This window comes from Hippopotamus amphibius, chromosome 15, assembly GCF_030028045.1.
Source record: "Hippopotamus amphibius kiboko isolate mHipAmp2 chromosome 15, mHipAmp2.hap2, whole genome shotgun sequence".
NCBI lineage: Eukaryota > Metazoa > Chordata > Mammalia > Artiodactyla > Hippopotamidae > Hippopotamus > Hippopotamus amphibius.
In genome coordinates this window covers 1,615,742-1,636,041 of record NC_080200.1, presented here as the reverse complement: position 1 = coordinate 1,636,041, position 20,300 = coordinate 1,615,742, and the positions used below count along the sequence as shown (strand labels likewise).

The 20,300-nt window shown below is 48.5% G+C and overlaps 1 protein-coding gene across 1 annotated transcript in view; it reads right to left on the bottom strand.

The window, feature by feature from the left end:
• The window catches only part of TMPRSS9 (transmembrane serine protease 9), a 30,103-nt gene extending 19,146 nt beyond the window's left edge, over positions 1–10,957 (bottom strand). The window contains exons 1-7 of the mRNA XM_057708679.1: positions 10,816–10,957; positions 8,030–8,157; positions 5,137–5,204; positions 4,871–5,050; positions 4,050–4,087; positions 2,505–2,618; positions 824–995 (exon numbers count right to left, since the gene is read on the bottom strand). Coding sequence (XP_057564662.1) covers positions 824–995; positions 2,505–2,618; positions 4,050–4,087; positions 4,871–5,050; positions 5,137–5,204; positions 8,030–8,157; positions 10,816–10,957 — 842 coding nt within the window. The remainder of the gene's footprint in view (positions 1–823; positions 996–2,504; positions 2,619–4,049; positions 4,088–4,870; positions 5,051–5,136; positions 5,205–8,029; positions 8,158–10,815) is intronic.
• Positions 10,958–20,300: the final 9,343 nt, after the last annotated feature.

The window sequence follows — 20,300 nt, the reverse complement described above, 5'->3', positions numbered from 1 at the left end:
ACTCACAGAGGTCCCTAGAGGAGTCAGATCTACAGAGACAGGAAGTAGATGGTGGGGCCAGGGCCTGGGGGAGGGGGTGGGAGTCGATGTTTCATGGGGACAGAGTTTCAGTTTGGGGAGATGAGAAAGTTCTGGAGATGGAGGGTGGGGATGACTGTACGACAATGTGCATGTAATTAATGCCAGTGCATTGTACACTTAAAATGGTAAATGTATGCTATATATATTTTTCCACAATTAAAAAAATTTAATGCATTCAGATTTAACCAAAAATAAAGAGAGGGAGGGCCTTCCTTGGTGGTCCAGTGGTTAAGAATCCCCCTTCCAATGCAAGGGATGTGGGTTCGATCCCTGGTCAGGAAACTAAGATCTCACATGCCACGGGGCAACTCTAGACCCTGTGCACCACAACTAGAGAGCTCGCGTGCTGCAATGAAAGTTCCTGAATGCTGCAACTAAGATCTGACACAGCAAAAGAAGGAAGGAAGGAAGGGAAGGGGAGGGGAGGGAGGGGGGGGAGAAAGAAAGGAAGGAAGGAAGGAAGGAAGGAAGGAAGGAAGGAAGGAAGGAAGGAAGGAGGAAAGGAGGAAGGAAGGAAGGAAGGAAGGAAAGAAGGGGGGAGGAAGAAAGGAAGGAAGAAAGAAAGGAAGGGAGAGAGGAAGGAAAGGGAAGGAAGGAAGAGAGGGGAGGAAGGAGGGAGGGAGGGAGGAAGGGAGTTCCAAGGGGCTCTGAGGATACCCAGGAAAGGTGGCATTTCCAGAGCGGAAGGAACGTGGGATACAGGTGCGTGGTGGGCTCTGAGCCCGCAGGGACCTGGACTCACTCGTTGAAGCAGTGTGCAGCAGACACCAGCCACCTGGCACCAATGATGGCGGCCCCACAGAAGTGTTCGTTGTTTTCTCGGAGGCTGACTTGCCAAGGGAACTCCCCCGGGGATGCCTCCACGCCACCCACAATCCTCCCGGCTGTCCTCCAGCCAGGCTGCAAACCACAGTCTGCAAGACAGAGATCACCAACCAGGACCCCAAGAAGGCAGGAGTGCGGCCGCATTCCTGGGAGATCTGTCTCCAGTCTCTCGTCCCCACGGCCCCCACATTCAAAGAACACTAAAGATGCCAGCAAACCATGAGAAGCTGGGAGACTACATGGGACAGATCCTTCCTCACAGCCTCAGAAGGAACCAACCCTGCCGACACCTTGATCTCAGACTTCTAGCCTCCAGAACTGGGAAAGAATAAATTTCTGTTGTTTAATCCACTCAGCCTGAGGTCCTCTGATTCAGCAGCTCTAGGACAGCCATATCCTGAAGTCAGCTATATGGATGCTACATACCTACGTGACCAATCCCCACACAAGCCCTGGACACCAAGGCTTGGGTGAGCTCCCCTGGTTGGAAATACTTTGTGTGTGTTGTCATATATGCTGCTGGGAGAGTTAGTTAAGTGCTGTCCACAGGACTCCACTGGAAGAGGATAATTGGAAGCTTGTTTGAACTTGGTCTCTCCTGCACTCTGCACCTTTTGCTTTCTGATTTTCATCCATATCCTTTCACTGTAAGAAGCGATAACCATACATATAACAGATTTACTGAGTTCTGTGAGTCCTTGTAGTGAATCACTGAATCTGAGGGAATCTTGGGGACCCTCAACCACACCTGCCAATTTCAATCAACCTCTACATCATCCTCCACATCCCAGATACCAGAGGCTAAGAATGTCTCCCTCACCATGTATTTTACAAGTTTCAAAATCTTTATATGTCCATATTCTCATAGGATGTCATGTCTCTGTTTATTTAGTCTCCTCTTATGTCCTTCAGTAATGTTTTGTAACTCTATGTCATTATTATTATAGACGTGATGTTTATTTTGTGTTGCTATTGATTGAGTGAGATTTTTTCCATTGTATCTTCTAACCAACAGGTTATTAATTGTACAAGGCAAATCAATAGCTTTTTTTTACGTTAGTATTTATCTTATCTTCCCCTTACTGTTGAACTGTCTTATTTTTCTAATATCTTTTTAGTCAATTTCTTGATTCATTTAGATAATCCAATCCACTGCAAGTTATGATGGTTTTCTTCCTTCCTTCCCAATACTTAAACCACTGTTCTTACCTTATTGCATGGGCCAGCATTGCTAGAAAAATGCTGACTACTCTTACAGCATTTCAACTGTAATTTTTCCTTGCTCAAATCCTTTTGGTGACTCCCCACTATGTATAGGATAGATCCCCAGTTCCTGGCATGTGAGGCTTCCCATGGTTTGACCTGATTTTTCCCCCTTCTCACCCGAGGGCTCTCTACTCCACACACCTTGAGGTCTCCCCTCTCTGTTTGCTGCTTATGTTTCCTGTCACATCACAGGTGCCCCCTCCCTTTGTCTGTCCAGCTTCAGTGAATGCCAGGCCCACGTGTCTGCATGTGATGGGCACAGTGGGCCAGAGCCAGCACTTGACCCTGGAAGGGGACATGGCCCGGAAAACAGACCAGACAGGTAGACTGACCACAGTGGGCCTCATCAGAGCCGTCAGGGCAGTCCGCTGTGTCATCACACTCTGGGTTCACCTTGGTCACACACTCGCTGTTCCCGCAGGAAAAGGCGTTCGCTGCACAGTGACCTGAGGGCAGACAAGAACCGCGTTCCTGACCTGACTCCATCCCCTCCGGCTACAGGGAGATTCCACTCTCCACAAGGGAACTCCAGAGCATGGAAGGCATCTCTCCTCTGCTTCCTTTTCTCTGAATGTTTCTGAAACAATCGTCTCATAAATAGTGCAGAGACATAACACACAAGAATGCCAGTCAGCCCCGGGCCAGGGCTGTGCAACCCAAGCATAAGTGTGCCACGTATGTGCTTTTACATGTCCACCAGCCACATTTTTAAAAAGTAAACAATAGGTGAAATTAATTTTTTTAAATTGTAATGAAGTACACATAACATGAAATTTGCCACTGAAGTGTAGCTCACATTTGGGGCCTGATCATTCTTGGGGTGGGGGTGGGGGACGTCCTGGGCACTGTGGGATGTTGAGCAGCATCCCTGGCCCCCACTCACTCCACACCAGGAACCCCCCCCATCGTGATAACCACAGTTGTCCCCAGACATCACCCAGTGTCCCCTGGGGGGCAGGATTACCTAGTTGGGGACCGCTGATGTAAAGCTAAATAAACGTATCGATACACGTGTTGTGGGCCTTCTGCGAGAATAGAAGCAACGAGATTAAAAGCAATGAGATAGATTCCAGGTGGTACCTACTCTTTTTTCTTTTTTCCCCTAAACTGTTTGTTTTTCATCTTTTCTCTTAATAACTACCTTCCATCACTCAAAAAAAAAAAAAAAAAGCCTTCTCTTAATCACGCTTGGTTCTGAACAATTCAAAGTGCCTCATTTTTAAATCCTTTGCTCACACAGGACTATGATTCCATCTGCCCCATAAAAGGCTGGTGCACAAAACTAGCATTTACTGCATTTGGGGGGTTTCCTTTGTGTGCCTGAAAGAAGCCTCAGGAAACTTCCCCAGGTGACTGCAATCAGAGAAAACCAAGCAGAGAGCCCATGGGAGCTTGAAAAACATACCTGATTTTTTTTTAATTGAAGTGTAGTTGATTAGCAAGTTGCGTTAATTTCTGCTTTACAGCAAAGTGATTCAGTTATACACATATATAGGTTCTTTTTTATATTCTTTCCCGTTACGGTGAATTACCTTGTTGTTTACCCATTCTCTATATGATAGTTTGCATCTGCTAATCCCAAACTCCCACTCCTTCCCTCCCGCATCCCCCTCCCCGCAGCAACCACAAGTTTATCCTCTATGTCCACGCGTCTGTTTCCGTTTTGTAGATAGGTTCATTTGTGTTATATTTTAGATTTCACATATAAGTGATATCACATATCCGTCTTTCGCTCTTTGACTTCCTCATTTAGTATGATAATCTCTAGGTCCATCCATGTTGCTGCAAATGGCATTATTTCATTCTTTTTGTGGCTGAGTAGTATTCCATTGTACATAGATATACCACATCTTCTTTATCCCGTCATCAAAACATACCTGATTTTAAGTCTCTTTCTGTCAGCAGCCCCTTCTGGCTTCCTGGTCAAAACGGAGAACAGATATAAGCTCATTTAGCGGGTGTTGAGGTTCTTTGACAACATCGTATTGCAAAGCAGGGAGCTGCCCTGTCCACCCAGGAGCCGTGTCAATTCCAGCTTAAATCCACGAAGATGAAGTGAGATGAAACATTCTGTTCCTCAGGATAAGAGCTCAACAGCCACATGGGGTGTGTGGCTGCCAGGCGTAGACCTGAAACATTTCCGTCCCTGCAGGAAGCTCTCTTAGTGCTGACAAGGTTACTGAGACTCACTGAGTGTGTCATGGGTGGTGGGGAGGGGACTGTAAATGTCTGGCAGGACAAGGTCAAGGCAACATTTTTCCATCTGCACAGTCGCACCTCATGTCTGGCTCTCAAATAATGACGCACGGCAGTCTTAGAGTTTTAGAGCATAACATCTACCCTTATTTCTATACCAGGGGCTGGGGGCCCAATCCGGCCCTCCACTTGTTTTTATAAATAAAGTTTTATCGATACACAACAGTGTCCGTTTGTTTATATAGTGTCTTTGCTACTTTTGTGCTATAGTAGCCGGGTTGAGCCATCTCAACAGAGACCCAACGGGTGGCAAAGATGAAAATATTTACAGGTTGCCGCCCCCTGGTCTATATCATTGAGGGTAAAGCAATGGGTATATGTGTCCTTATCACTGAAAGGGGCGATTATGGAAAACCTCGCGTTTCATACAACTTTCACCCGGGTCGCCTCCCCCAGCACGACCCTCCTGGCCCTCCCCAGGTTGCCCGGTCCCTGGGGCCACTCGCCTGTGAGCTGGGCGGCCACGATGGTGCCGTAGGGGGCCAGGGGGATGCCCCGGGCCTGCAGCCTCGCGCGCAGTCCCCGCTGCAGCAGCTCCTCCTCCAGGCCGGGGCTCAGCGTGCGCAGGGCCGGCAGCACGAAGCGCAGCCGGAAACGCACCAGGACGCTGGCGTTGCCCTCCCTGCGGGGAGGACACTGGCCCTTGAGAGGGGGGGCGCCTCTCGGCTGGAATCCACGCTGCCTTCACCCCGGGAGGCTCCCACTCACCGGTAACTGAGCACCGTGCAGCCCACGCAGCTGGCCTCCAGCTCTGTCTCCTGAAAGCTGCTGACAAACTGCAACGGAAACCAACAACGGCAGCAAACGTGAGACCCCGCGGAAACCCCTCGCGGGGAGAGCTGCGGAGGGGGTGGAAAAGCGTCTCCTCTCCAACGCCTCGTGTGCAGCCAACGCCCAGAGATGAGTAAGGGGATGGGCATCTCGAGGTCCTGCCTATGGACATACAGCGCCGCCAGCCCAGAGGGAGAGCCCCCACGTGGTCCCTCCACACCCGGGAGCATCCCTCAGCCAGGAAAAGGAGAGAAGCCCTGACACGCGCTACCACGCGGACGGACCCTGAGGACACGAGGCTCAGGGAGAGACGCAGACACAGGAGGACACACAGGGTGTGACTCCACGGATGGGAAATGTCCAGAACAGGCAGATCCACAGGGACAGAAAGTGGGTTCCTGGTTGTCAGGGGCTGGGGAGGAGACATGGGGGGGTGACTGCTCATGGGGGCGGGTTTCCTTTTGGGGTGATGGCATGTTCTGGAACTAGGTACAGGTAATACTTGCACAACTCTGTGAATGTACTAAATTGCCATGGAATTGTTCACTTCGATAATGGATTTGGGACTTCCCTGGTGGTCCAGTGGTTAAGACTCCACGCTTCCACAGCAGGGGGTGCGGGCTTGATATCTGGGCTGGGGAGCTAGGGTCCCACATGCTGTGCAGGGAGTGGTTGAAAAGGATGCTTTTATGTTATATGAATTTTATATTTAAAAAAAAATCCTGTAGCTAAGCCCACCGTGTGCAAGCAGATGCTATCACATCTAGCATTGTCTCAGTTTGGGCACCGAGAGGCCCGCATTTCTCCCCCACCCACAGCTCATGTCACCTACAGGCAGGGTGACCGCGTAGCCCCGTTTACCTGCTCTCCCAACATCATCACTGTCCCCTGTCAAAGTGTCCTGGCTCAGGTGCTAAATCTTATGGTGACCACCCTCACTCCCTAAACACACATGACGCACAGTCAGGCCTCTTCATTCTCCCGCCTAAAACATTCTTAATCCAATCTGCTTCTCCAAACTGCACCCTCTGAGTCCACATCTCCACTGCCCACACCTAGACCCGCACTGTCCTGTAGAACCTTCCACAAGTTTCCAGAACGTTCTACACCTGCCTCGCCCCACATGGCAGCCGCTGGCCACACGTAGAAACTGAGCATTTGAAATGTGGCTGCTGCCACAGAAAAACTGACTTTCACACTTTGTTCTATTTTAATTAGTCCACGCTTAAATTTCAAAATGGATACTTGATTTGGTTACTGGAAAATTCGTAAGCATATTTGGAGCATCTTGGGTCTGTAAATGTTACAAATTCTAAATGTGCATGGAGTTTTCCCAGTGGAAAGCCAGTGTCCACGCTGAGATGTGAGTGTAAAATACACACCAGATTTGGAAGACTCAGCACAAATGAAAGAATGTGAAATATCTCATTAATATCTGCTTTATATATGTTGATGATGTTGAAATGATAATATTTTGGATACTCTGGGTTAAATAAAATATATTATTAAAAATAATCTTATCTGCTTCTTTCTTTGTTTTGTTTTTAATGTGGCTACCAGAAAATGTTAAATTACACATGGGCCTTCTGTTACATTTCCATTGGACCATGCTGCTGTCGGCGGCTGAGGTGAGATTAGCAAACCACAGCCTGTGAGTCAAATACAAATCCTTGCCTGGTTTTGCACAGATGACGGGCAAGAATGGTTTTTACATTTTTAATGTAAAAAAAATTGAAAGAAAAAAAATTTCATGGTGCATGAGAATGGGATGAAATGCAAATGTCAGTGTCCATAAATAAAGTTTCATTGGCACAAGGCCACGCCCACTCATTCATGTGGGATCTTAGTTCCCCAACCAGGGATCAAACCCACACCCCCTGCAGTGGAAGCGCAGACTCTTAAACTACCGGCAGGACAGCAAAGCCCCTTATCACACATTTAAAACAAATCCTCACCTAGTCACCTTTCTCTTTCTCATAGGGTAAAATTTAAAACAATTTAAAAAAAATTGAGGTATAAGTCACTGACCATAAAAACTCTCACCTTTTAAAAGTGTACAGTTAGGTGGGCTTTAGCATATTCACAGAGTTGCACAACCTCATCACAATTTTAAAACATTCTCATGACCCCAAAAAGCCCCGTCCCCGTGAGCACTCACCCCCAAGCCTCTGACAACCAGGAACCCACTCTCTGTCCCTGCGGATCTGCCTGTTCTGGACGTTTCCCATCAGTGGAGTCACACCCTGTGTGTCCTCCTGTGTCTGCTTCTCTCCCTGAGCATCGTGTTCTCAGGGTCCATCCACGTGGTAGCGCGTGTCAGTGCTTCACCCTTTTTCACACCTGAGTGATGCTCCCGTGTGTGGAGGGACCACACTTGTTTATCTACCATCTGTTGATGGGCGTTTGGTTGCTTCCACTTGGGGGCTGTTAGGAGTCATGCTGCCGTGAACATTCGTGTGCACGTTTCTCTGTGGGAACACACTTTTGTTTCTCTGGGGTAGACACCCAGGAGCGGAATTGCTGGGTCAGATGGTAACTGCATTTTTAACCTTTGGAGAACCCCCCAGACTGTTTTTCACAGCAGCTTCCCCTTTTCATATTCCCACCAGCAGCACAGGAGGGTTCTGATGTCTCTACTGAAATGCAATTTACAACTTTTCAACGTGGCCTACGGATCCTGCAGGAGTTGTTCTGGAAGGCACCAGCCCCGCCCTGCTCATCCCACCTGCCCCCCTCCCTGCCTCAGAGCCTGCCCGGGCCCCCCCACTGCTACGCTGCCTCAGTCAGAGCCCCTGCCGCCCCCTGGGCCCCCAGGCTCCGGGACCCTCACCAGCGTCTCCAGAGTGGGTGTCAGCGTGCGGTGATAGTCTGAGGTCTCCTGCTGCAAGCTGGGGGCAAACCGGACCCCTCGCAGCTCGGCCGTGTGCTCCACGTCGATGCCCTGTGTAGAGAGGGAGGCTGCGGACGAGACCAGGGCCCCGTGAGAGCGCCCACCTGCAGGGGCAGGGTGCAGCCAAGCCGGCCTCCAAGGCCCCCCATCACCCCAGGGCCGGTCACCCCAACAAACAGGGGTGGGCTCAATGGTGCAGTGATCACCAGTGCTTCCTCATCCGCTCTCACCCATCACCCCCCTGAAGGCCCCCAGATACACAAAGCTCCAGGTGTCCCCAGGTTTCCTTACGGGGAGGGCTGGCTCCTGCCCACCCATGGCCACCAGAAGTGCCTGATTCAGGGCCTGGGACTGTCTTCAGTCAACAATGGCTGAGATGGCCTCAGAAGACCTTCCCTCAACTTTGGGACAATTCCCACCTCCTCCCTGGGTGGGGCGCAGCAAATAACCCAGGGGCACGGCCACAGCCAGGGGTTCCAGGACCCCCGGACCTCAGCCCATGACGCCACCCTCTGAATAATACAGTTTCCAACAGCTGGGGAACACTGGGTCAAAAGTATACAATAGCAAAGAAGAACAGTCATAAAAGGCTTTAAAGTAAAGCATATAATCCTACACACACAGGAAGACAAGGGTTTCTAACTGTCGAAAATATGCGAGGCTGGCCAAGGGGTCCACCAGTCAAAAGTGATCATAGTTTCAAAATTAAAAAAATAGAATTAGGGAGTTCGCTGGCGGTCCAGTGGTTAGGACTCGGTGCTTTCTCTGCTGTGGCCCCGGGTTCAATCCCTGGTCCAGGAACTAAGATCCCACCAGCCATATGGCATGGACAAAAAAACCCAAAATAGAAACACTTAAAAAAATAAAAAAATAGAAGTAGCAGCCACCTACACCATGAAAGCTGGTTCCCAGCTCTATTCACTTGAATGAATATTCGCCCAGATCGATAATTAGATATTTGTGTATTCAACAGATACAGCAAATAGCCTAAAGCAATTCTAAAAGTGGTTTGTTTTCTCATTCAAGGAACTAAAAAGAACGAAAATGAGAACCTGCTGTGTAGACCCAAGCACTTATGCTCCGGGCCCCAAATAAGCCTCACGCTTTCCCTCTGAAATAACCAAGGCTCCCGGGCGGCTGGAAAAACAGCCCAGCAAGGGCCCGTGTAAAATTTTACACCTCCAAGTAAAATGCAGAGCTGTCTGGGAAGGGGACAAATTTGAACCGTAATTTAAAAACTGTGTTTAAATTTTAAGAGCTTCTTAAAGCCTTCCTTGGTGTCAGAGGACCTACTGGAGATTTGATCCACCTGTTATTCCCAAATGTCGCTGTGCTTCTAGAACGCAGGTATGCAACTGTCCCCTGCCTCTCCCTGGTGTGAGGACGGACACACACACACACACACACACACACACACACAGACACAGACACACACACACACACACACACACACACACAGACACACACACACACACACACACACACACACACACACACACACACACACACACACACACACACACACACTTTTCCTGCAATTCACCCTGCAGCCACCAGAGGACCTCTGTTGGCCACGTCAGGCGGAGCTATTCCAGATATTCACACACATATATATATTTAACATATATATATTTAAAATAATATATAAAAATATATTTAAAATATATATTTATTACATATTTAACATATATTATATATATATATCCCACGCTGCATGGCCAACTTATTATTTTGCCACGTGGCAGCATTTTCCCCCAAAACTGCCAGTTACCTTTATCATGTCATGAACGAAAGGTGACTTTCACAGCCCCACACAGAACTAGGACACGTATCTCAGGAGCCCGGTCCAGAGCAGGGCTGCCCAGCAGAACTTCCCCTGATGACAGAAGGCTCTAGATCTGAGCCGTCCCCTGCGGAGCTACGAGCTACTCGTGAAATGCAGCTGGTGGGGATGGAGGAACTGGATTTTACCTGTTATTTAATTTACACTGATTCCGTCTAAATAGCGCTGGGGCTAAGGGCTACCACCTCGAGGTGTGCGGCAGCCCTGGAATTCCGTGCAGTCGGCAGGGGTCTGGGGACCCTTCCGTTGACATAAAAAGACCTTCCTTCCTTTTTTGTAACTGCAGCCCCAGAGCATCCAGGATGGGCCATCATTTTATGTGTTTCATCGTAAATAACATGAACTTTAGAAGCAAATGTGAAGCGAGAGCCACTTTGACTGCGGGAGGCGGGAACGTCAACGGCTCCTCATTTCTTATACTTTCGGGGACTTTTCAAATTTCTCAAGAGTTTCCGAACAGTTCATTTCCCGACTGGTCTCCATTTCACCCTGGCCGTGAATCTTCATTAAAAACCCCCCTGGTGGGACTTCCCTGGAGGTCCAGTGGTTAAGACTCTATGCTTCCAATGCAGGGGGCGCAGGTTCCATCCCTGGTCGGGGAACTAAGATCCCACATGCCTCGAGGTGTGGCCAAAAAAAAAAAAAGAACCCCACTGGTGCGAAACCTGAAATCCACTGGTATTACCTCAACACCCAGGCACCTTGCGCCTAGCTCAGAACTAAGTGCACCCACAGTCGGCACCCTGCCCCATTGCCTTGCCGTAGGGTGGCCTCCGTGGCCTGCACGCTCAGCCCTTTGCGCTGGGACACCTTTGAGCCACTCCCGGACGTCTTAGTGCAAGCTGCCTGCCGTGTGGACCCGTGCAAGCCCGTGGCCACTCACCCACGAGGACTCCCAGGGTGACAATGACGGTGCTGGTGGCCACCACGGTCGAGAGGACTGCCCGGCAGCAGGCGGCGTCTGCAGCCCGGTCATCCTTGGCTGCCCTGGGCACCAGCTGTAAGTCACTGGCGGTGGGCTCCATGGCTCCCAGATGCGGGGACGGGGACCTAGAGGCCCGCAGAAAAGAGACAGAAAAACGAGGTCAGAGCTGGGGGCATTTCTCTTCCCCTAAGCGAGGGTGTTCCTGGTGCAGGCGTGACAGCTGTCCACAGCATCCTAGGTGTCAGGGGCCCCCACGCAAAAATATAAAAACGAATTGCACGTGACTGCCGGCTGGGCCGGCACACGCGGCTCTAGGCGCGTGGGCTTCAGTAGTTGCAGCACATGGGCTCAATAGTTGTGGCTCACAGGCTCTAGAGCGCAGGCTCAGTAGTTGTGGCACACGGGCTTAGTTGCTCCATGGCATGGATCTTCCTGTATCAGGGATCGAACCCATGTCCCCTGCATTGGCAGGCGGATTCTTAACCCCTGCACCACCTAGGAAGCCCACGTCACTTCTTCTTGTGACCCCTCTGGACTGTGATGGTTTCTCACACTTTGTGATGCCCTAGGAAGTCTTGATAGTTTGTGAAAGTCCCTCTTTTGGGGTCTGTCTGGTGTTTCTCTCATGGTGAGGCTGGGGTGAAGTGGGAGGTATCCGGTGGAGGCCTCCTCACCAGGCCCCACCATCCACCCCTCCATTTCCACTCGTGGGGTGCCTAGAGCAGCCTCCTCCACTCTTGGTCTGGATGAATGTCCCCTCCTCCAGGAAGCCCTCCTGACCTCTTGCACCCCCAGCTACAGACCCTCCTCTATCGTGTTCAGGGAGTATCCTCTCTGCAACCAGCTCTCACCTGAGATTCCACATTCGTGCCTCCCCCCAGAGAATCCTCAGCCCAGAACACCCACCAGACCCTTAGGTATTTGTTGAATGAATACAGCCTGTGGAATAGTCACCCACATTGCATTTGGGTTCCCAGGTCTGCCCGGTCAGTAGATAGAGCACAGGCAGACCGTTTTCTAAACACATTGTAGGGACTTCCCTGGTGGCTCAGTGGTTAAGACTCCACGCTCCCAATGCAGGGGGCCCAGGTTCAATCCCTGGTCAGGGAACTAGATCCCACATGCATGCCACAACTAAGAGTTTGCATGCCACAACTAAGGAGTCTGCCTGCCACAACTAAGACCCAGCACAACCTGAATAAATAAATAGATCTTTAAAAAAAAATGAAAACCGGGGCTTCCTAGGTGGCGCAGTGGTTAAGAATCTACCTGCCAATGCAGGGGACATGGGTTCGATCCCTGCTCCAGGAAGATCCCACATGCCGCAGAGCAACTAAGTCCATGCGCCACAACTACAGAGCCTGCGCTCTAGAGCCCGTGAGCCACAACTGTTGAGTCCATGTGCCATAACTACTGAGGCCCACGCACCTAGAGCCTGTGCTCTGCAACAAGAGAAGCCACCACAATGAGAAGCCTGCACACTGCAACGAAGAGTAGCCCCCACTTGTCACAACTAGAGAAAGCCCGTGTGCAGCAACAAAGACCCAACACAACCAATAAATAAATAAATAAATAAATAAAAATTTTAAAAAATAAAAATAAAAATAAATGCATTGTGTGTACTGACATCTTTTTTTTTTTTTTTTTGGCACACGGGCTTAGTTGCTCCGCGGCATGTGGGATCTTCCTGGAGCTGGGATCGAACCCGTGACCTCTGCGTTGGCAGGCGGATTCTTAACCACTGCACCACCTAGGAAGCCCTACTGACCTCATCTTAAAGGTAAATGTCTAGTCCAGGGTTGGCTGGCCTCACTCCTTGTTTTTATAAATAAAGTTTTATTGAGACACAGATATGTCCATTTGATGACATTAGTGGTTCTCAATTGGGAGCAATTTTGACCCCTGTGGTGACATGTGGTGATGCCTGGGGACCTTTTGGGTTACTGCAACTGGGGGTGCCCCCAGCATTTGATGGTGGGAACCAGGGCTGCTGCTCAACACCCACAGCGCCCAGGACGGCCCCCCACACAGAATGATCCAGCCCAAGAGCTCAGTGGTGCCGAGTCTGAGAAACCCTGGGGTACACCCTATCTTTGGCCGCCTTCATGATGCAACAGTGGACTTGGGTGGTCAAGACAAAGACCGATGTGGCCTGCAAAGCTGAGCACACTTACTCTCTGGCCCTTTAGAAACATTCGCCCATCCTTGCGTAAGGCCATCCCCAGCTGATGACGCGGAAGAGGATTTGCAAACACGAATGTCAGAGTTGGCCCTGGTGTCACAACGCAGGTGCTGGCAGGGTAGATTTCTCCTGCTGGTGGCTCATTCTCTTGGGGTGGTGGATTCACCCCAAGGTGGCCCACAAAATGCTGTATCGCAGTAAAGTGTCCCAGTCAGCACAACCTGAGAGCTCGTCAGCCCCTGTGAGATGGAACCAATGCTGCAGCAGACAGAATCCAAGATGGCGGCCATGACCTGGGGCCCTCAGTCCTGCACCCACAAGGAACTGAATTCTGCACACAACCCTATGAGCTGGGGAGTGGATCCTTCTCCAGTTGAGATTTCAAATGAGACGGCAGCCTTAGCTGACACCTTGACTGCAGTCTGGTGGGAGACCCCAAGCAGCAGACCCAGCAAAGCTATGCCCAGATTCCTGACCCCCAGACACCGAGAGGTAGTAGATGTGTATCAATTTAAGCCGCTAAGTGTGTGGCGATGCTGTTGTGTGGCACAGGCAGTGCACACAATGCTCCTTCATCCATTAAATGCTATTTAAAAGTCAACTCATTGCTTGGTTTTGTTTGTTTTGTTTTGTTGTTTTGTTTGTTTTTTGCCATGCCACATGGCTTGTGGGATCTTAGCTCCCTGACCAGGGATTGAACTCAGGCCACAGCAGTGAAAGTGCAGAGTCCTAACCACTGGACCACCAGGGAATTCCCGATGGCTTTGTTTTTATGAGTCTGCAAAATTTGAGCATTAGGCTGATTCTCCATCATAACAGTTAACGCTATTTTTAAAAAAAAAAATCTCTTATTAGGGAGGATGCAGGGTAGGAACAGCTGTGTGATCTAACCACTCTGGCATCCAGCTCCCTCCTCGGTCGAATGGGCAGAATGCAATGCCTGCCTTCGGGTGATTTTTGCCTCTCGATACAGGATGCAGGATCTTAGTTCCAAGAAAGCAGAGCTGAGAGGTGCTGACAGGCTGAGCTCAGGCACTTTTCCCTCTGAAACTCATCTGTGTCAAGAGCCAACCAATAACTCACTTAAGGCAGCTGGTTTCTGCCACGTGCAACGAGAAAAGCCTTGAATGTGTCCAGCCATCCCCAGCCCCACCACTGGATATGTCTCTTCCGTTCATCAGACTTGAACAGACCTTTCCTCCAAGCCCAGCACGTTCTCAGCCTGCAGAGAAGCCTCTTTCTCCAGAGGGGATGAATCACCTTTATGTCCCTGCAGAAGTGGATCTCATTACCTCCCCTCCACCTCCGCTCCCCCCAGGGTGCTGCCTCCACCGCGTGGGCGCAGGGTGATTCATACCTGGCCCCTGACACACTCTGCCCCATTTGAACACCACGCAGAAAGAAGCAGGGGGACAAGGCCAGTCCATTCCACTAGACAGGGCTCCATGAAGGTGCCCCCTCGGCCAGGTGCTTCTCTAGAGGGAGTAGAGCTGCTTCTGAGGCCCCTACGGATAAATGGCAGGCCTGGGCGTCAGCTAAAACACAGGACACCCAGTCAAACTTGAATTTCACGTTGACAAGACAAACAACCCTGTGATGGCTGATTTTTTGTGTCCATGGGGCTAGGCCATGGTGCTGGTTTCTGGTCAAACATGATTCTAGATGTTGCTATGAAGCTGTAATTAACATTTAGGGACTTCCCTGGGGGCGCAATGGTTAAGAATCCACTCTCCCAATGCAGGGGGCCTGGGTTTGATCCCTGGTCTGGGAAGATCCCACATGCCATGGAGCAACTAAGCCCGTGTGCCACAACTACTGAGCCTGTGCTCTAGAGCCCATGAGTCACAACTACGAGACTGCATGCCTAGAGCCCATGCTCTGCAACGAGAGAAGCCACCAGAATGAGAAGCCTGAGCACCTCAATGAAGAGTAGGCCCCGCTCGCGGCAACTAGAGAAAGCCCGCATGCAGCAATGAACACCCAATGCAGCCAAAAGATAAATAAGTAAAATTAAAAAAAAAAACATTTTATTAATTGATGTTGAGTAAAGCAGATAAGCCTCTGTAGTGTGGGTGGGCCGTATCTAATCAGTTGAAGGCTTACGCGACAAGACCAAGGTTCCCCCTACAGAAGAGGCAACTCTGCCTCCAGACAGCCTCTGGACTTGAGCTGTGACATCGACTTTTCCCTGGGTCTCCGGCCTGCCCTGCAAAGTTCAGATGTGCCAGTTCCCATGAGTGCGAGCCAATTCCTGTCTCTCTGTCTCTCTAAGTGCGTCTCTCTCTCCATCCTATTGGTTCTATTTCCCTGGAAACCAGTGACTCATACAGCCCCAGCATGTCTTGTGCAAAATGTGGGACACACTCATACTGAAAAGAAAAAAAAGTATTTGTTGTTTGTCTGAAATGCGCATTTATCAGAAGGTGCTGTATGTTTATTGTTAAATCTGGAACCCTGTCCTGGGGTCCAGCCAGAGTGTCCCATCCTATCAAGGTAACCTGTCCCTGTGGGCAACAGCCACTCTGCGCCTCACTGCCACCACCCGGAGCCGTGAGAAAGGGGAGCTGTGCAGGGGCGGTGGGGGGAGAGGCTGTGCAACACTCACCCCTTTATTCTTACACTTGAGCTGAACTGCCTTCCGAGGAGCCAGAGGACCTCTCAGCATCACTTGATGAAATGTTTTAGGGACAAAGACACCACGATTCCCTTCTGTAATCAGGGCTGGAAACTCAAAGGTAGGGCATGAGCTCACCGGTAGCCCCCTGCCCTCCACTACAAACACACACACTATGTTCATTCAACCCCTGCCACCCCTGCCACCCCTCACCCCGCGGGTTTTCTAAGGATTCCTGTGTTCTCTACATTGTCTTGTCATCACTGTCATTAGGGCACAGAAGGGGCCCTACTGCTCTTTAGCATTGAATATAGAAGCTCCATTCATTGTTTCTATCAACCCGATATTTACAGTGGGCCAGGCCTGGCTGTTTTGTGCTGGGTACCCAGCTTGAAGGAGACAGATGTGATTCTCAGCTCATAAAGCGTCAAGCTTAGTGACAGAGACCCAAGTAAATGAAAATTGCAGCTACGATAAAGGCTGGAAAGGAGAGATGCATCCACGGGGCTTTGAGTCTCTGTAAAAAGGAAGCTTTGATCTAGACAGGGGTTCAGGGGAGGCTTCCTGATGGAGGGATGAGTTATCTGAGTTCTGAAGGGTAAATAGGAGCCCAGTAAGTGCCCAGTGGCAGCAGTAAGAACAAAATATCTAAGAACAAAATATATAAAAGCCCTGCAGCAGGAGGGAGCAAGTAAGGGCCATCTTAGACCAAGTGTTCCAGTCAGCTACTGCTGCATAACAAATCACCAACACATAGCTACTCAAAGCAATGCACATTCATTATCTCATGGTTTCTGCAGGTTAGGATTCTGGCACATTTTAGGGGTCCTCTGCTCTGGGTCTCACTCGGCTGCAATCAAGGTGTTAGCTGTGGGAGCTCCCTGGTTGGCCAGTGGTTAGGACTCAGTGCTTTTGCTGCCATGGTCTGGGTTCAATTCCTAGTCAGGGAAATAAGATCCCACAGCTGTGTAGTGCAGCAAAAAAAAAAAAAAAAAAAAAGAGTGTGAGCTGGGTTGCATTCTCATCCAGAGGTTCTACTGAGAAAGAATCCACTTCTGAGCTCCCTGGTGTTACTGGACTTTGCTTCCTTGTGATTGTAGGACTGAGGTCCCATTTTCTTGCTGGCTGTTGGTCAGGGGCTGCTCTCAGCAACAGAGAGCTGATTAGTTTCAAGCAAATGCAGAAAGCATTGCCAACTCCCATCTTGAGTCTCTCTCTAGATATCCTGCCAACACGTACACTGACCAATGGTCTCAGTTTTCCTGGGATTTCCCTGTTTTAGCCACAAGAGTCCCACATCTCAGGAAATCCTTCCATTCTGGGCAGAGGCAGTTTTCACCCCACAGGCAACACCTAAACACAATCTGTCCTACATTAATTTTCTTTCTCCAAGTCCTCTCTCATCCACCCAGTTGCCCAAACCCTGAATTCTCACTTACAGTCAGCCCTCCATATCCACGGGTTCTATACCCACAACTTCAACTAACAGCTGATAGGAAATATTCAGAAAAAAAATTCCAGAAAGTTCCAAAAAGCAAAACTTGAATTCGCCACATGACAACAACAATTTACATAGCCCTTACACTGTATTTACAACAATTTACACAGCATTTACATTGTACTAGGTATCGTAAGTCATCTAGAGATGATTTAAAGTATACGAGAATGGGCTTTCCTGGTGGCACAGTGGTTAAGACTCCGTGCCCCCAATGCAGGGGGCCTGGGTTTGATCCCTGGTCAGGGAATTACATCCCACGTGCATGCTGCAACTAAGAGTTTGCATGCCACAACTAAAGAGCCCACCTGCCGCAACTAAGGAGCTGGCAAGCCACAATTAAGGAGCCCATGAACCACAATTAAGGAGCTGGTGAGCCGTAACTAAGGAGCCTGTGAGCCACAATTAAGGAGCTCGCCTGCTGCAACTAAGACCAGCGCAACCAAATAAATAAATATTTTTTTAAAAATAATAAAGTATATGGGAGGATACGCAGGTTATATGCAAATGCTAAGTCGTTTTATGTAAGGGACTTGAGCGTCTGTGGATTTTGGTATCCATGGGGGGTTCTGGAACCAGTCCTCTCAGATACTGAGGGACAAATGTAATTCCCCCCATCATACCTCGTCCATCACCAAGTCCTGCAGATTCCATATCCTGAATTTCTCTAAAACAGGGGTCACGAAGCTTTTTCTGCAAAGGCCCAGAGAGTAAATATTTTCAGCTTTGTAGTCCCACATCTATGTTGTAACTCCTCAACCCTGTTATCGTGTCATGAAAGCAGCACTAGGCACATGTAAACACACGGGTATGGCTGTATTTGAGTAACACAGGCAATGGGTGGCAGTTAACCTGCAGGGCATAGAGTGCTGACCCTTGGTCTAGGATCCATCGTTTGTCCTTATCCACACTGTCTAGTGCAAGTTGTCACCACCTTGAATCTGAATTATTGCAACAACTTGGATCCTGTGTTGTCCACACTAGAGCCAGACTGATCTTTCACCAGGAAAACCCAGTTACTTCTCTGCTTGAAAGCAGTCAAATCCAATGCATGGAGGGCAGAAAAACAAAATAAAATAAAGTCTTTCAAGAGAGGCACACTCTCATCTCAGATTCTGCAGGATTCCCACAGATAAAAGCGTGCTAAGGGTAAGCTCACAATCTCAAAATTGCAAAACACACTGGGAAAAAAAAACACCATCAGCAAGAATCAACAGACACAAGAAGGCAGTACTAGACACTGAAGACATTCAGACAGTGAAACTATCCAAGATTATAAAACAAGTATGCTTAAAATTCATTCAGGGACTTCCCTGGTGGCGCAGTGATTAAGAATCCACCTGCCAATGCAGGGAACACAGGTTCAAGCCCTGCTCCGGGAAGATCCCACATGCTGTGGAGCAACAAAGTCTGTGCACCACAACTACTGAGCCTGTGCTCTTTAGCCTACAAGCCATATCTACTGAGCTCATATGCCACAACTGCAGAAGCCCTTGCACCTAGAGCCTGTGCTCTGCAACAAGAGAAGACACCTCAATGAGAAGCCTGTGCACCACAATGAAGAGTAGCCCCTGCTCGCTGCAACTAGAGAAAGCCTGCATGCAGCAGCGAAGACCCAATGCAGCCAATGAATAGAAAATAAAATAAGTAAATACATTTTTAAAAATCATCCAGACATAAAATAACTGAAAATATGACAAATGATATCAGGAAAAAAGTGTGTACAACTTTTTAAAAAACGGAAGTTCTAGCAATGAAGACTATGGTCATTTGGACTAAATTCTCAGCAGATGGGTTAAACAACAGATATAGGTCAATAAAGAATAAATGATTCAGAAGATAGATGTGTTAACCAGAATGCCGCAAAGAGAGGTAAAAAGATGGAAAACCTGTGACCGAGGTTAATAGATACAGCACACAGAAAAAATGGAAGGCCCCATTGCATATTTCTCAGAGGGGTTTCAGAAGGAGAGACTAGACAAAGGGGAGAGAGGAAATACTATAAGAGAAACTAGTTGAGAGTTTTCTAGAGCTTTTGAAAGATATGCATCCTCGATTTGAAAAGCACCATGATCTATAAAATAAAAACAAAGAGAAGATTATAGCAGTAACCAGAAAGTAAAGACAGGTTATTGACAAAGGAAGGCTAATTAAGAGTGACAGCAGATTTCTCATCAGAAAAAAAAGAAACTGGAAGGGAGGGAATATTATCTTCAAATTGCTGAGAGGAAATAGGTCAATTAACAATTATATGCCAAAAACCACTTAGTCAAGGAAGAGAATGAAACATAGACATTTCTAGGAAAAGACTTACAAACTTACCACTAACAGACCTTCACTGAAAAAGCTACTAAAGGGTCTATCTGGGGAAGAATAAAATTGAATTTAAAGGAAAGACGTGAAAAGCAAGAAGCACTGTGAGCCCAGAAACTGGTGAACATGTGGGAACATCTAAATAAGCATTATGTATATAAAATAGTAATAATGACCAATTTGGGATGTATAAAAACCAAGGTTGAGGGACTTCCCTGGTGGTACAGCAGTTAAGAATCCACCTGCCAATGCAGGGGACACTGGTTCAAGCCCTGGTCCGGGAAGATCCCACATGCCGTGGAGCAACTAAGCCCATGCACCACAACTACTGAGCCTGTGCACCTAGAGCCCGTGAGCCATAACTATTGAGCCCAGGTGCCACAACTACTGAAGCCCATGCCTAGAGCCCATGCTCAACAAGAGAAGCCACCGCAATGAGAAGCCCACACACCACAACCAAGAGTAACCCCCACTCTCTGCAACTAGAGAAAGTCTGTGCGCAGTAACAAAGACCCAATGCAGCCAATAAATAAATAAATAAATAAATAAATTTATTTATTTATTTATTTATTTTTTAAAAACCCAAAAAACCAAGGTTGAACTAGCATATGAGATGGAGGGGATGATTGCAGTCAAAAGACATTGTTTCAGAGGAGATTACTGACAAATTCCAAATTTGTTAAGTGAAACATTCACGATGACATTTTTTTTAATAATTAAATTTATTTATTTTTACAAAGTAAAAAAATTTGTCAGGTTAGACTTTTTTTTTAAAGCCTTCAGGTATTTTAAGTGGTCTCTTGTAAACAGTGAAAGTCATGAAATGGAAGAGATAAAAA